Raw genomic sequence first — 16,420 nt, 5'->3', positions numbered from 1 at the left:
AATTTTATGAAGAAATGTTTCAGACAAAAGTTGTATGGTTTCGAGGGGGACATAAGATGGTACCATTGATTTAACTTTGGATAATCATATGAAGATCACGTGAAGGTAACCTTCAATTTCTTAAATAGAACCTACTATTTTTCATTACATATTCTTGTAGCTTACCTCGAGAGCTTTCCAAAACACTACAACAAAATATTTTTTCATTAAGTATTTTTCGAGTTATTAAGGCTGCAAATTTGCAGTATTTTGACATAAAATGTCAATTTTGTATTATAAAATATCTTGGGAAATATTCATTTTTCGATTATCATACCTTAATACTTTTATGCACAGAATAATGAGACAAATCAGTTGGTATATATATATATATATATATATATATATACATATACAGGGTAATTCATTTTAATCTATCACCCTAACTAATCTATCAGGAAATATTTTGGGTGATAGATTAAAATGAATCACCCTGTATATATATATTTATATATGTAGCGACTTATGAATAAATTCACCAGATCTTTGAAAAAGTAATGTTTATTCATTGAAAGTATAAAGCGAAAGAACAAAAAGAATTAATATGTAACAAATAAATGAATGAATGTGTTGTTATGGAAATATTGATTTTTCTTAAAAACATTATGTATATTAATGAATTGAAGTTATTACAAATGTATAAAGATGTAAAAAGTGTAAAAGTGCAGTGAAAAGTGTAAGGTGTAATAAAAGTGTAGAGTGTAAATGAAAGGTGTGGATGATGAATGCTACAGTACTCCCCCCCAAGTGACGATATTCGTTGCGAAATGGACTTTCTTCTTCTTTGGTGGGTAGGTGCGTAAAGCTTTTCCAACAGTAGAAGAAGAAGAAGGATTTGAAGTAGCAGAAACAGGAGCTGAAGTAGCAGGAACAGGAGTTGAAATAGCAGGAACAGGAGTTGAAATAGCAGGAACAGGAGCTGAAGATCTGGTAGAAAGTTCAGTAGAATCTGAAGTTCTAGGAATGAAGGCTGGCTTGAGACGTTCTGTCGAAATATTGACAACTCTTCCTGAAACATTAACTGCAAATAAATGATCAGAGATACGTTTCTCAATAGGAAAAGGGCCAGAATAAGGAGGTTGTAGTGACTTCCTAACAGTATCTTCTCGAATCCAAACATGAGTACAATCAAAAAGATTCTTGTGAACAAAAGGTGATCTTTTGCAATGATGACTTGTAGGAGATGATCTGATATTCCTCATATGAATCCTGTGTTTTTCAAGAAAGATTTCAGGATCTGCAGGAAAATCTTCTTCAATGAAAAATTCTCCAGGAATACGAAGAGTGGATCCATAAAGAAGTTCTGCAGGTGAAGCTTTTAAATCTTCTTTGAAACACGAACGTAATCCCAAAAGAACTGAAGGTAAAGATTCTACCCAGTTGGTTGTTTCGTGGCACATAATCGCTGCTTTCAAAGTCCTATGCCATCTTTCCAGAATTCCATTTGAAGCAGGATGATAAGCAGAAGTTCTAATCTTTTGGCATCCAATTAGGTTTGTTAAAGCTTTGAATAAAGCTGCTTCAAACTGAGGACCTTGATCTGTTGTAATGCTAATAGGAGAATCAAAACGCGCTACTCAATGTGAATAAAATGTTGTAGAAATAGTTTCAGCAGAAATCTCAGAAATAGGAACAGCTTCAGGCCATCTGGAAAAACGATCAATCATAGTAAGACAATAACGGTAATTTTGACAAATAGGAAGTGGTCCAACAATGTCTAAATGCACATGCTGAAAGCGTTGATCAGGAATTGCAATCTTAATTGGAGAATTCTTGGTGTGTCTTGAAATCTTCGCACGTTGACATGGAAGACAAGTTCGAGTCCATTCCTTCACATCTTTCTTCAAAGAAGGCCAAATGAATTTCAGTAGTAATTGTTTAGATGTCAATCTGCCGCTGGGGTGAGCGAGTCCATGAACAACATCAAAAATTCTCTTGCGTAAGAGTTTAGGAACATATAGACGAATTAATTCCGAAGAGCAATCACAATAAATAGGTATGGTTGATCCTGAAAGAATAAGTTTCTTCAACAGAAGTGAAGAATTTGAAGAAAGTAAAACTTGAAGTTCTTCATCTTCTTTCTGATAATTAGCAAGTTCTTCTAAAGAAACTATAATAGGCATTGAAATAGATTCAATTCTTGACAGAGCATCAGCAACTGAATTCATTTTTCCAGAAATATAGGTAATATTTGTAGAGAATTGAGCAATAAAGTCCAATTGTCTGATCTGTCTTGGTGACGCTTTATCCAATTTCTGACGGAAAGCAAAAATCAAAGGTTTATGATCAGTTCTGATAATCAATTGTCTTCCTTCAACAAAATGCCTGAAATGTTTAATAGCCAAATAAATGCTAAGAAGTTCTCTATCATAAGTGCTATAATTTCTTTGAGCTTTGTCTAGTTTCTTTGAGAAAAATGCTATTGGTTTGATATCGTCGTCAATAGACTGTTCAAGTGATGCACCAACAGCAAAGTCAGAAGCATCACAAGTTAAAATAAGAGGAGCATGAGGAGCAGGATGAGAAAGGATAGTAACTTGTAAAAGTTCTTCTTTACATGACTCGAAAGCTAATTCCGCTTCTTTAGTCCAAGAAATAATTCTTCTATCCCTCTTGCGACTGTCCTTTAAATATTCTGTTAACAGAGCTTGATGATTTGCAGCATCCTTGAGACAGCGACGATAATAATTGATAATTCCTAAGAATCTGCGTAATTCATGAAGTGTCTTAGGTTTAGGATAATCAATAATTGATTTCACTTTTTCGGATGTAGGTTTAACTCCTTGGTTAGAAACTAAGTAACCAAGAAAAGAAATCTCGCTTTGACCGAAAAGACATTTAGCGACATTGATTGTCATTCCAGCTTGTTGAAGACGATCAAAAATAATGCGTAAGTGAGCAATATGTTCTTTCTCATCTTTAGAAGCAATAAGAATGTCATCAAGATAACAAAAGGCAAAACTCAAATCATTAAGTAAAGAGTTCATGAGCCGTTGAAAAGTTTGGGCTGCGTTTCGTAAACCGAAAGGCATTACGACAAATTCAAAAAGCCCAAATGGAGTAGTGACAGCTGTTTTGTGAATATCTTCTTTAGCGACGGGTACTTGATAGTACGCTTTAACTAAGTCGATTTTAGAAAAGATATTCTTACCAAAAAGTGAAGAAGAAAAATCTTGAATATGAGGTAAGGGATAACGAGCCGGGATAGTCACTGAATTGAGTGCACGATAATCACCACACAGTCTCCAAGAATTTTGTTCCTTTTTAGGTACCATATGTAGAGGGGCTGCCCAGGAGCTGCTTGAAGGTCTGCAAATTCCTTGCTCCATCATAGACTTGAATTCTTCCTTGGCACATTTAAGTTTCTCAGGAGTAAGTCTTCTGGGAGTCGAAAATTTAGGAGAACCTTCCGTAACGATATGATGTTCAACACCATGTGTTTTTACCGAGGAAATTGGAGAAAAACGGGTGAGTCCTGGAAATTCGGTTAAAAATTTGTGGTACACAGAATCAGGAGATGTGGTAAAAATTGACAAATGCGCAATTTCTTGAATTTTTCCAGTATTCATAAGACCGGTAACATTATCAATCAATTTCTTGTTTTTAATGTCAATTAGGAGATTAAAATGACAAAGGAAATCGGCGCCTAAAATAGGACGTTGAATATCCGCGACACAAAATTTCCATTTAAATTCTCTCCTTAAACCGAGATTCAAAATTAAAGTTTTAGAACCGTAAGTATTAATTTGAGTACCATTTGCGGCAAAAAGTTTTAAATTAGTATGCCACGGCTTCAATAAAACCTTTTTAGGTAACAACGATATATCAGCGCCCGTATCGACAAGAAAATTCAAATTTGAATGTCTGTCGAAAATAATGAGGCGATTGTTAGAAACACCGTCGTAAGCAGCCTCAGTCTTAAGCGGCGTTTTTAGTTTTCCTGTGAAGCCAAGAATGTTTTGGACATAGAACAAGGTAAAGCACATCGTTTAGCCTTATCACCAAACTTCTTATGGTAAAAACAAATTGATGTATCTTTAATATCTTTATTTGATTTGTCTTTGTTACGCGATAACGATCTAAATCTTCTATTCTCTCTAGACCGGCTTTCGGAACGATCTCGACGACGAGAAACTTCTAGAGCTTCGATTCTTCGTAACAAATCCGCGAAATCCGAAGATTTATTACTTGCATTATTGGAAACTTCCGCGACTTGCAAACCGCCGTCCCGATCAGCAATTTTATCGGCTAATTCCGCAAGTTTAACAAGAGGAACATCCTCTACTACGGCTAAAGTCGTTTGAATTCTATGTGGTAAGCGTTGAAGCCAAATCATTTGCAAAACACTATCTGCTAAAGATCCTCCAGACAGATGACGAATTTCTCGAAGTAATTCCGAAGGCTTTTTATCATTAAGTTCAATTCCAGCTAATATTTGTCTCAAACGTTTTTCCTCTGAATCCGTAAAGCGATTTATTAATATTTTCTTTAAATAATTATATTTATCTGTTTCAGGTGGATTTTCAATGACTTCAGATATGTTTACTAAGGCTTGTTCATCAAGATGACGAATGACAGAACTATATTTAATATCATCTGATCGAATTCGATAAACCGTAAACTCACTTTCAATAGAAGCAAACCAGAGTTTAGGTTGTTTATGCCAGAAAGTCGGTAGTTTTAATAAACGAAACTCATTTGAGTGAATTTGTAACATAGGATCACTCACCTGATGTCCAGTTTGAGAAGGTAAAATATTAATATTTTCTGATCCAACCTGATTTGATCCGCTCGCCAAATCCATATCAATCTGTGTATCCGAACAGGGTCTAACTGGTGATCTATCGATTGGCATTTTTCTCTTGTTCCAGGAATCCGATAAAATGATTTGAGAATTTCCGTGAAGGACTAATCCGCCTCTGATGTTTCAAAGATCCGGAGAATGAATCTCTTAAAATCAGAATATCCAGCAATTCCTCCAAGCGATGATAATATTTCGCAGACTTCAAATACGACGATCACTTGGCACTTATTCCGCATCAGCCTTTAAAATGCGTCGGCTTTAATATCACGTCGGCTTTAATATCACGTCGGCTTCAATATCACGTCGGGGTCACCAAAAAATGTAGCGACTTATAAATAAATTCACCAGATCTTTGAAAAAGTAATGTTTATTCATTGAAAGTATAAAGCGAAAGAACAAAAAGAATTAATATGTAACAAATAAATGAATGAATGTGTTGTTATGGAAATATTAATTTTTCTTAAAAACATTATGTATATTAATGAATTGAAGTTATTACAAATGTATAAAGATGTAAAAAGTGTAAAAGTGCAGTGAAAAGTGTAAGGTGTAATAAAAGTGTAGAGTGTAAATGAAAGGTGTGGATGATGAATGCTACAACGTCACTGTTATTTGAGAATGTAAAGTAGCCGATTTTGTCAATCGGCGTCAATAAATCTTCCAAATAGCGATATTTCGGCTGTTGCAGCGATTTAGAGTACACGTACACGTTCTCGAAACGCACACCGTGCGGACTTTCCAGCAGGCTTATCAACACGTTGGTTTTACCGCAGTTTGAGGGGCCGCAAACGATCGCGCGTATAGTTGTCGGTAGCATCGTACCGTGTTTGCGCACATCTTTGTTCACGCTGCAGCGTACTCTGTCGTCGTAATTCATCACTCGTATCGTCAGAGGTTGTTGCACGAATTTCATTTTCTCACTCCCGATTTGACCTCCAACGTCCGCCTATTTATAGCTGCGCGGACTCGCGCTTTGCTCAGTAATGTCTAGAGATTGCAACGGATGTCAACGAAAATAGGCACAGGTCTATTAAATCGTGCAATAAACGCACTTCCGGTCGAGCTTCATATTCCCGGCTATCAATTTTGCGGCCCGGGAACTCGTTTGGAAAAGCGATTGGCTAGAGGTGATCAAGGTGTCAACCCATTGGACGCGGCGTGCCGTGAACACGATATAGCGTACTCTCGGAGCAGCGAACTCACCGAGAGACACGCGGCGGATAAGGTACTCGCCGAGAAAGCGAAAACTCGCATCGTCGCGAAAGACTCGAGTCTCGGTGAGAGAGCCGCGGCCGCAGTTGTCTGGACAGCGATGAAGGCCAAGACGAAGCTCGGCATGGGCTTGAAAACGAAAAAGAGGACGAAGAAGAGGAGGATACTTTCGGCAGCGAAACGAGGCGGATTTTTGCCGATTTTACCAATGCTGGGCGCGCTCGGATCCCTGGTTGGCGGAGCGGCTGGCGTAACAAAAGCGGTAAACGACAGAAAAGCCGCGCAACGTCAGTTGCAAGAGATACTACGCCACAATCGCGCCATGGAAGGCCGCGGACTGTATCTCGCCCCTTACAAATATGGACGAGGAGCGAAGAAAAAAAAAAAAACGTCAAAAAAACGTTAAAAATGCCGAAAGGTGTAACTACAAATGTGCAATTGCTACAACTTGCAAAAGGCATGCACATTCCATACTTTAGAGGTGTATTTATGCGCAATAATTTACCGATAAATGGCGCGCGAGAAAATGAGAGTGGTATCGTTAATCTAGACAGTACAGACGGTCCTGGCACTAATTGGGTGGCGTATGCAAAAAGAGGAAATCGCGCAATCTATTTCGACAGTTTTGGCAATCTTCGACCACCCGAGGAATTGGTGCGATATTTAAATGTGTCGAAATTGGAATACAATTACACCTCTTATCAAACGTATGATCAGAGTATCTGCGGACAGTTGTGCTTGCAGTTTCTCCGAGATTTCTCGCCGCGAATTTAAAGACTGACATTGCGTTATTTAACTCAGTTTTGTCAACATGTCGCTAACACTAACATTGACTGGGAAGAGTAGCGTCCTCGCGGCGACCTACTTTCCGCCCATAGATTTGAGCGACGCGGACTACGAGCTCGGTCTGACGGATTTTGAAACTTATCACACTATATCAAATGTGAATTCCTCGAATAATAAATTTTACTACGGCACAGACGACGCGGAAATTACGATTCCCGAGGGATCGTACGAGCTGCAAGCGATACATGAATTTTTGAAACGTGCACTTTCCCGAAAACATAATGCTGTTAGCGATAAAGGTGTCGACGATGAAGATTACCCAATCGTGCTCCGCGCTAATTACAATACGATGAGAAGCGAGATCAAGTGTGCCTACAGAATAAACTTTAGCATGCCCAACAACATTGGATCACTGCTGGGATTCTCGAATCGTATACTGCAACCGCGAAAATGGCACAAATCGAACATGGCGATTAATATTATCAACGTGAACATTATCCGCATAGAGTGTAACGTGACCGCGGGTGCATACAGCAACGATAAACTCATTCACACGATACACGAATTTTCACCGAGGGTACCACCAGGATATAAGATATTGGAAACGCCGGCGCAGATCATTTACCTGCCGGTCTTCGTACGGAGCATTACTGATTTAGTGTTACGCGTTACTGACCAGGAGGGACGATTGCTCAATTTTCGCGGTGAAGAGATAACAATTAGATTGCACGTACGACGGCGGGCCACCCTCGTGCGACGGGATGCTCGTGTTGAATAAAGACACGAAGAACACAATCAGACCAGCAGCAACATCATTCGCTAATATCAAATCAACTACGAAAAAGAGACTCACCTCGTCAAACGTTGCGTTTTTACAATCTTTGGGATTTGCGGTGCGCGCCATCTGAACAATGACTGAGATTCTCAACATCGAGGAAGAGCCAGTCTTTGACGATCGCATCGTCAAGATTGAGACTCACACATACAACCCGTTTGCCAACACAACATTTGGATACAGCGACGAGATAAGAATACCCATACAACAACAGGATTTATATACATTGCCGTATGAGAGTTTCCTCTACATCGAGGGTGAACTGCGGATAACTCATCCAGTTGAGGGATCCAATGTGATGCTGGGAAATAATTGCGTCGCATTCATGTTTGATGAAATTCGCTATGAGCTCGATGGTGTGGAGATTGATCGCAACAGGAATGTGGGAATAACAAGTCTGCTGAAAAACTATGTAACAATCCGATAGAAGCGTGATTATGCGAAATGCAGGCTGGGATAGCCCGACTACTGTGAATGGATACTTTAATTTTTGTGTGCCGCTGCACATGTTGCTGGGATTTTGCGAGGATTACAAACGCGTTGTTATTAATGCGCGTCATGAGTTGATCCTAATACGAGCGCGCAACGACAATAATTGCCTGTATGGAGATTCTGCACTGGAGCCTGTGATCAACATATTCAAGATACAATGGCGAATGCCACACGTGTTGTTGAGCGAGATTAAGAAGCTGTCGATGCTGCGCGCTCTGGAAAGCGGACGTTACCTCAGCATGGGTTTCCGCTCGTGGAATCTATACGAATTTCCGCTATTGCAGCGTACGACCAAGCATTCGTGGGCCATTAAGACCGCGACTCAACTGGAGAAGCCGCGATATGTAATTTTTGCTCTGCAGACGGGGCGTAAAAATGTCATGTCCGAGGATACGAGTCGATTCGACAACTGTAAATTAACCAACGTGAAACTCTATCTGAACTCGGAATGTTATCCGTACGACGATATGAATCTGGATTTCGATAGAAACAGATGGTCGATTCTGTATGACACGTATGCGCGTTTCTGCAAAAATTATTACGGATACGAGTATCTCGAGCCGAGCCTCACCATCACACGGTTTTTACAAAACGGTCCGTTTGTGATTATCGATTGTTCTCGACAAAACGAATTGGTCAAGAGCGCAACGGTGGATGTGAGATTGGAATTTGAGTGTAAGAAGAATATACCTAATAATACCACTGCGTACTGCCTCATCATGCACGATCGCGTGATCCAGTACAACCCGTTGACCAACGTTGTGCGCAAAATCACCTAAAAAATGTTTACACAAATACGCGTGTGAAAGAGGGGGAGGAGGATACATAATCAAGATGATGTGAGATGTCTTATGTTAGTGAAGTAATACCTCTCGACTGACTCGCATCGAAGAGATCATGTCCGCACCAACGTTTGTCGATCTGCAAGGATTTATACTAAACAAACGATTTATCGTAAAGGAAGCGGCAATCCTGAGAAGAGGATATATCCTGTCGCACTATTTCTTCGCATGCCCTGTGCCATGGAGCATGCTTATAAAGTCGGAAAGGCGTCAGGCCTCGTGGCTAACTCAACATCATCACAGCTTACAATGGGAGGATGGAAATGTTCCATACGGCATGGCTCAGCGCTTGATTACGGCAGCTATCGTTGGCATAAATGAGCAAGAAGACGATGAAGAGTCCTCTCTCGTGTATGTAAAAGGACTCGAAAAGCGAGAATGGCTGGCCGAAATAATGGACGATGCGAGCAGCGGTTTCACCATTGAGACCTTGGATGCCATATATGAAGATGTACCTGCATTAAATAAGTTAGATCCCACATATACTTTACGGTGTAATAAACATGTAAAAAATTGCGCGTTACAAAATGTATTTAAATTATTTAATTGGTGGTCAGCCGCAAAATCCAGGCTTGGATCCGACGATCATCCGTTTTTTGAATAAACATATTGTTTACATACTATTTTCTTTGTTATTTCTCTCCCTCACCAGATATATATGTATATTTCTAAGAATTTGTTTTACCCCTTCTCCTAATATTTTAAATATTTCTTTTTGTTCCCCTCCAGATATATATTTCTAAGAATTCCTTTTTCCTAATATTTAATTTTATCCCCACTACTTTTAAATATTTCCCTTTATTCCCCCTCCAGATATATATTTCTAAGAATCCCCTTCTCCTAATATTTTAAAAATGACCGTTACTCGATTATTAGTACCTTATTATACAATCAGTCTTTTGTCGACCGTTCTAACTGACGGTTCACTTTTTAATACCCTCAAGAAAAATATTCTGCACCAAAAAGCAGCAGCATGAATTACTACATGCCGAGACGCGATAAAACGTGCGAGAAGAAATGCGACGAGTAAGTATAACTTTTTCTATTTTATATATTTTATATTTTTAATTTTATTTTATCTTTTTTATCTAATTTTTACAGCGTTTCGCTGGAGTCTCGTGCGGTTCGCATACTTGGAAGACGATACACATTGACGACCACGGAATTCAAATTCCTCGAAATCGGCATCAGAGTGGATCCGCCGAGTTACGTGGAGATCGCCATAGGAGATCATCGGGGAAAACAGCTAATACTATCTCTCGAAACGTGGAAAGGACTCTACGAGCAACGCCACGCTATTCACAATTACCTGAACAATGACTCTCCCAGCAACGATGTGTATAATTTCATAAGTGTCGGGCCGCTAACAGTACGTTTTCACAAGATAAACGACACCAAGCTCATAAGTCTCGAATCGGCGGACGCGCGCATGATGATGGTCGAATCGACGTTACGTCGTATGTTCGAGCTCGATTCGTGCATCGAAATAATGTTCGATCGATTGACGAGGCTCATCGCAACGGTCGATATCAAACATACGCAATTCTCCAATATTGCATCCTCTGTAACGAATGCGAGAGAATTGTCGAATGCGATACGCGCTAGCAATGCCTTCAACATGCACCAACTTGTCGATTGCGAGCTGGTGGCTTTAGTTTTTAATATGTAATAAAACTTTATATATAATTATGTATTAAATATAAGACAAATAAATACTTATATGTATATCATGGTGTACTTTATTTGCGCGCCACCCGTTACATACTTTGCGAGAGAGCAACCACTAGAAAAGAAAGAGACAGCGCGCGAGAGAGAAATCGGATGTGGCGACGAGAGAGAGAGATTCGGCGGCTCGCGGCGAGAGAGAGACGGCGAATTAAGACGCGAGAGAGAGAAAGAAGACGGGCTGCAGCGAGAGACGTACGCGAGAGAGAAAAAGAGACATACGAGTTTTGAGAGAGACGGCAAAATAAGACGCGAGAGAGAGAGAAAGAAGACGTACGCGAGAGAGAGAAAAAGAGACATACGAGTTTTGAGAGAGACGACAAAATAAGACGCGAGAGAGAGAGAAAGAAGACGGGCTGCAGCGAGAGACGTACTCGAGAGAGAGAAAAAAAGACATACGAGTTTTGAGAGAGACGTCGAAATAAGACGCGAGAGAAATGTGAAGGAGAGAGAGAGAAAAAGAGAGAGCTTTTAAAATAATTTTTAATAATTTCTTTATATATTTACTTATAATTTAAAAGGGAACAAGAGGTAAGGAAGACATTTTAATCTAAAATAAATACACTCATTTGATAATAATATTTTTTTTAATCTATAAAATATGTGTACATTTACATTTGTGTGTGTGTGTGTGTGTGTGTAAAATTAAAAATAAAAAAATATAAAAATAAAAAATTAAAAAATATAAAAATAGAAAATAGAAAAATATAAAATATAAAATATATAAAAATAAGGATATAAATAAAAATAAAAAAATAAAATAGTTTACATTATGGACGATTGGGGTGGCGACGGTGACGGCGGCGGTGATTGCGGCGGTGATTGCGGCGGTGACGGCGGCGGTGACGGCGACGGCGTGGCGGCGGTGTAGGCTGAGGCCTAACATCGTACGGGTCTGGTAGAGTGAAAAGCTGCACCAGACCCCAATCGAGCAGGTCGGCCTCGTCGTCGCCTCTTAAAAATGCGTCCCAATCGAACATCTCTGGAACCATTATTGGAACGTATGGTTCATCTGTAAACATAACAATTATTAATTTAAAAATATAACAATTATTAATTTAAATGTATAATACAATATTATAAATCACACTTTTTCACACTTTTAACCTCAGCCTATTTTCGCTGACATTCGCTGCAATCCCTGATCATGGGTGCTGGACCGTCAATATGCGTTCGCATCCACGGTCGATTGTAATGTTCGAGGCAGCGACGATATGTCTGAACCTCCGGATCCGTCTTGATATACTCCGGAAGCTTGTCCCACAAATGCTCTACGAAATATCCGCACTTTTGCAGTAAAACAATCTTCGGAATATATTGTAACTGTTCGGCACTTAAACTGAGAATGTCGGAAGCACTTGATAGTATTACAAACATCTTGAATGAAGAGAGCGTGCGCTCGCCAGTGGTACTATGGCCCGGCAGCGGCATCGGTCCTCATTATATATCCCCGATCAACCCTTTGTTCGTCAACGTATGAACGAGAAAAATTTAGATGACGTAAATTTTCGGCGCTTGTTTTGTTTATAAATTCCTGCAGCCGCTGGTTATCGGCGCTGGTATTTCTTCCTAAGATAAACAATAAAGAACCGCCGCTTATTGGGGAGGTACCGCGAGGGTGATATACAATCCCATGCAAAAACATGTCGCAGGCCGCAAGCGATGACACGTTCGCCCTGAAACTTTACCCGCTGATATTTCTTAGAAATATATGTATAGATCATGTATCAACCCCTTTGATTGTCGGCGTATGCCAAGCGGTGACCCTTCTTAAAATTTGATTATCTTAGATTTTCAGAGAACTGATTGTCGGCGCTCGGATCCAAGCGGCCCTTCTTAGAATTTGATTATATTTCTTAGAAATATACAGATAACGTATAAGGAGAAGAAACGCAACCCCCCCCCCCTTCCCCTGATTGTCGGCAGCCCTTTTGTAATAGATATTGTTTATCTTTTGTTTATAAACATAAACGTATGAGGAGAAGAAACGCAACTCCCCCCCCCCCTGATTGTCGGCAGCCCTTTGTAATAGATATTGTTTATCTTTTGTTTATAAACATAAACGTATGAGGAGAAGAAACGCAACCCCCCCCCCCCCCCCGATTGTCGGCAGCCCTTTTGTAATAGATATTGTTTATCTTTTGTTTATAAACATAGATAAGCTTATCTGCTGATAAGACCCCCCCGCCCGCGTGACGTCATACCCCCTCGCCCCCGAATACCCCCCCGCCCCGCACCCCCCTCAGAGGACCTGGTCTAGAACCCCCCTAGTATACCTACTTACATGCCGCTATCTTCGATTAGTATTATTTATATCGTAGCATTGGATGTGACGGAAAGATATATATTTTTTTATTTTTATGATGACAACGTTTAAAATAATTAATTAAAGTGCGAAAAATTTTCATTTGCAAGGATTTGACGATAATTCTTCTATAGGTTACAGCATTTGCGTAAGCGTTATTTAGAAAATATTTCAATCCGTTAGTAATGTTATAATCAGCATTGAGAGTTAACGATCGTTAGAATTTTTCTTATAGAATTTAGCAAGAATAATATCGTTCTCTATTTCCTCAGAATATGGAGAATTGTTAAAATGAAAATTAGGAATTGCTACGGTCCCTCAAGTCACAGCGATATGATTCATGATTTTTTATCATGATTCATGATCAGATACACGAGTTTCATCATCATCTTGTTCTAATTCTGTAATCGGCGTTTCTGTAGTATTGTCTATGTGTAATTTTTAAAATTTTAACTTAATATGATAATATATTTTTAAAAATATTATTAAATTGTTATATCCCTCAAAGATATAATTATTAAGAAATAACTTCTCGCGTTACATCCGCTTGACGACGGACACTGACCGCGTAAAAACGCATACGATGCGAGATATACGCGGAACCGAAATTGCTCAACGCGCAAGCAAAGTAGAAGGACTTTGAATCTGCTTCGCTTGCACTTGGATCCTTGACCGAGGGGGCCTGTTGCCAGGCACCCCTTCCGATCAAGGAAATCCCAAAAAGCAATATTATAAAAGCGAAGCAGGAGACGCGCCGCTCAGTCGTAAAGTCACTCTCGCGTCGTTAGTAAAACGACCTCGCTAGCCGCGTGCGATATATAACATCCCTTCGCAGTCGCGACCGATACGCGAAGTTATAGTGAAACAGTGCCGTCAACCCGATATACTCACAAGTGTAAAAGTGGTAAAATAAATAAAAGACAACAACCCGAAATACGTTCCGACGCCCCGGATCCTCATCCTAATTTGGCGCGACCCCGTGTGTCTCACCCGAGACACACAACAAAATATTTTGAATTTTAATTTGAAAGTATTTTAGGTAATTTAATAATTCTTTAAAGATATACATAATAAAAAATAAAAATATACAGGGTTTGTCCGGAAAGTAATGCGTCGAATTTTTTTAAAAAAGAATTTATTGATCGCATAGGTAAAACAACTTAAAATTGTTCGAAGTATGACCCTTCTGCGTCAATACATTTTTGCCAACGCGATTTCCATGCGTCATAAGATTTCTGGAACTCCTTGACTGGGATGCTGTTCAGGGAGGCCGTCGAAGTAGCTTGTACGTTGTCAACCGACTCGAGCTGTTGTCCTTTGAGCTCCCTTTTCAGCCGAGGAAATAAAAAAAAGTCCGCCGGGGCCAAGTCGGGACTGTAGGGCGGCTGCGGCACCGTTGCCACACCGATCCGGGTCAGGTAGGCCGTAATAACAAACTTTATCGCATAGCGTTGCTCTATCGTTCTCTCCATCACAAGTTCGACGCGACCACTAAGCAGAGGTTCACAGAATAAGCCGTCCTAACCCTCCAAGCGCATGGAAACAATTGAGCGACCTACCGTTGGAAAGCTAAGGGTACCCCCCTTCCTCCCCAACCGGTCCCATCGCTCTGCGATGTATAGTCGCGTCACAAAAAAATGCGACGCATTACTTTCCGGACAAACCCTGTAATACCTGAATTTCTGTAGCCCTCAGGCTCAAGTACAATATTATATCATTAACTGATGTCAGTAATTGATCACCTTCAAACCATTTGAAATCGTATATTCCGTCCTTTTCTTCCCAGCCACATTCCTTTGGAGACAATTTCGTGGGACATCAGAGATGCGCATTTCTCCTAACATTTGTAATATACGCTGTTCTTTTAAAATGTTGGCGCAGTTCACACTCACATGGTGGCAAAATACCATAGATGTATCGAAATTTTTGGTACTAATGCGAAAGAGTTCTTCATTATCGTGAAATTTATAAGCTTTGTAAATATATGTAGTCGTGTTTCATTAATCTTATTAATTTCTTTACTTTCATAAATTTTACATATAAATTCTTCTAGAACATCAAATACTGAGCTTTCACAGTTTGGAAAATTTCCTACATCTATACAAGTGCTTGTATAAATGTATCAGAGCCTTGCAGTAAGTTAAATGGACGTTTTTTTTTCCTTTTTGGAAAAACGCAGAATTGAAATCGCATCCTGTTAATGCATGGAAGGCAGAGAAATGCATTAATTATCTCCCAAGTTTTTGTGCAATTCTGTTACATTTATATGTCTTTGTGTATTTCCTATACCAACGTCTATCAAAATTTTAACTCCTGCTTTAACAAACTGCATGTTGTCCAGCATGATCACTAAAATATCTGTGTCAGAACATCTTATCAAAATATTTGCTTCGTGAACAATTTGACACACATGATAAATTATTTTAGTGTCAACTTCTTTATGTTCTAGGCACGATAAATCTTCATCTACAGTTCTGACAATTTCTCCATTAATTACTTCGAATTTATAGCAACTATCATAGTTGACATAAACAATTTTATTGCCAATGAAGTGCTATTTCATTGACAGTCCATCTATTTACAAGAAATTGCACCAAAGCATGTTTTTAATATTTTTCAGAAATATAAGAACGACTATGAGAGCTAAATGCGGATGTATGTGCATGAAGACAGCGAAAATTTAATTTTTCGCTGTCTTATACATGTGCACGAAGCAACGAAATTTGCTTAGCAATTGCTAAGACTTTTTAAGGAAGAATCTCGTATTTGAGATTGAGATCTAACTTCCTAAAATCCCCTTTATCCCCCTAGAGTGATCCGCGTTTAACTCTCATAGCCATTCTTATATTTCAGTTATTATTTAATATAGAAGAGCTGTTCAGTATCGTTGTTAATATTTTTCAGCTCTACTAAAAAATTCGAGGGACGTTTGCTTTGGTCCAGTAATGTAAAAATACCGACCTTATCTTGCTCCCTTCAACTGATGCTTGTTATCCTTAATTAACGAAGAAAAATATCTGTCAAACGTTATAATAATAATGTGTGCCTGGTTTGACGTAAATATTTGCAAAATTGTTTTGATATATAGGTTTCCAAACGTAAGGGTCACCTCTTTCATTAAATGAAATATAAAAAATACATCAAAAACTATTACAACCACGTTTTGCGGTGGCTCACTGTTGATTTCACACTTAAGTAATTTCAATAGCGCTAACTTATCCGTTTTACATATTGTTCCATCTATATGGCAAAGAGATAACGCAACAGGTGTTAAGGGATAAGGTGAAGATTTTCCATACTTGCCTTAAAGAATTTCTTTTTCATACTTTTCATATTTATCGAAAAATTCTATTAAATCATTGCGTTCTATTGTGGAAATC

The 16,420-nt window shown here is 39.1% G+C and overlaps 1 protein-coding gene and 2 long non-coding RNA genes across 4 annotated transcripts; all 3 read left to right on the top strand.

Annotated features, from left to right (window-relative positions):
• Nucleotides 1-2,853: 2,853 nt before the first annotated feature.
• LOC146724552 (uncharacterized) lies at nt 2,854-4,008 on the top strand. 2 transcript variants are annotated; one of them, XR_014924018.1, is made up of 4 exons: nt 2,854-3,223; nt 3,308-3,507; nt 3,657-3,773; nt 3,851-4,008. It is a non-coding gene; the product is annotated as an uncharacterized LOC146724552 (long non-coding RNA). The 2 variants fall into 2 exon arrangements; XR_014924019.1 differs by having other exon boundaries at nt 3,602-3,773.
• A 161-nt stretch (nt 4,009-4,169) lies between these two features.
• Nucleotides 4,170-5,291, top strand: LOC146724551 (uncharacterized). Its single transcript, XR_014924017.1, has 3 exons — nt 4,170-4,353; nt 4,555-4,788; nt 4,911-5,291. It is a non-coding gene; the product is annotated as an uncharacterized LOC146724551 (long non-coding RNA).
• Nucleotides 5,292-9,065: 3,774 nt separating this feature from the next.
• Nucleotides 9,066-10,691, top strand: LOC146724550 (uncharacterized). Its single transcript, XM_085479634.1, has 3 exons — nt 9,066-9,478; nt 9,980-10,036; nt 10,112-10,691. The coding sequence occupies exons 1-3, from the start codon at nt 9,066-9,068 to the stop codon at nt 10,677-10,679; spliced, it is 1,038 nt and encodes a 345-aa protein (XP_085335760.1). The 3' UTR covers nt 10,680-10,691.
• Nucleotides 10,692-16,420: the final 5,729 nt, after the last annotated feature.

The sequence above is a fragment of the Nylanderia fulva genome, unplaced genomic scaffold (assembly GCF_048542155.1).
Source record: "Nylanderia fulva isolate GAGA-0341 unplaced genomic scaffold, ASM4854215v1 Scaffold126, whole genome shotgun sequence".
In the NCBI taxonomy this organism is placed as follows: Eukaryota; Metazoa; Arthropoda; class Insecta; order Hymenoptera; family Formicidae; genus Nylanderia; species Nylanderia fulva.
This window is presented reverse-complemented; position numbering and strand designations above follow the sequence as displayed.

What these genes read in the sequence shown, in the direction of transcription:
- LOC146724550 (XM_085479634.1), top strand. Translation starts at nt 9,066, where the DNA reads ATGTCCGCACCAACGTTTGTCGATCTGCAAGGATTTATACTAAACAAA. An exon ending in GATGTACCTGCATTAAATAA is followed by an intron (nt 9,479 to 9,979) that starts GTTAGATCCCAC and finishes ACCAAAAAGCAG; the next exon opens with CAGCATGAATTACTACATGC. An exon ending in TGCGAGAAGAAATGCGACGA is followed by an intron (nt 10,037 to 10,111) that starts GTAAGTATAACT and finishes TAATTTTTACAG; the next exon opens with CGTTTCGCTGGAGTCTCGTG.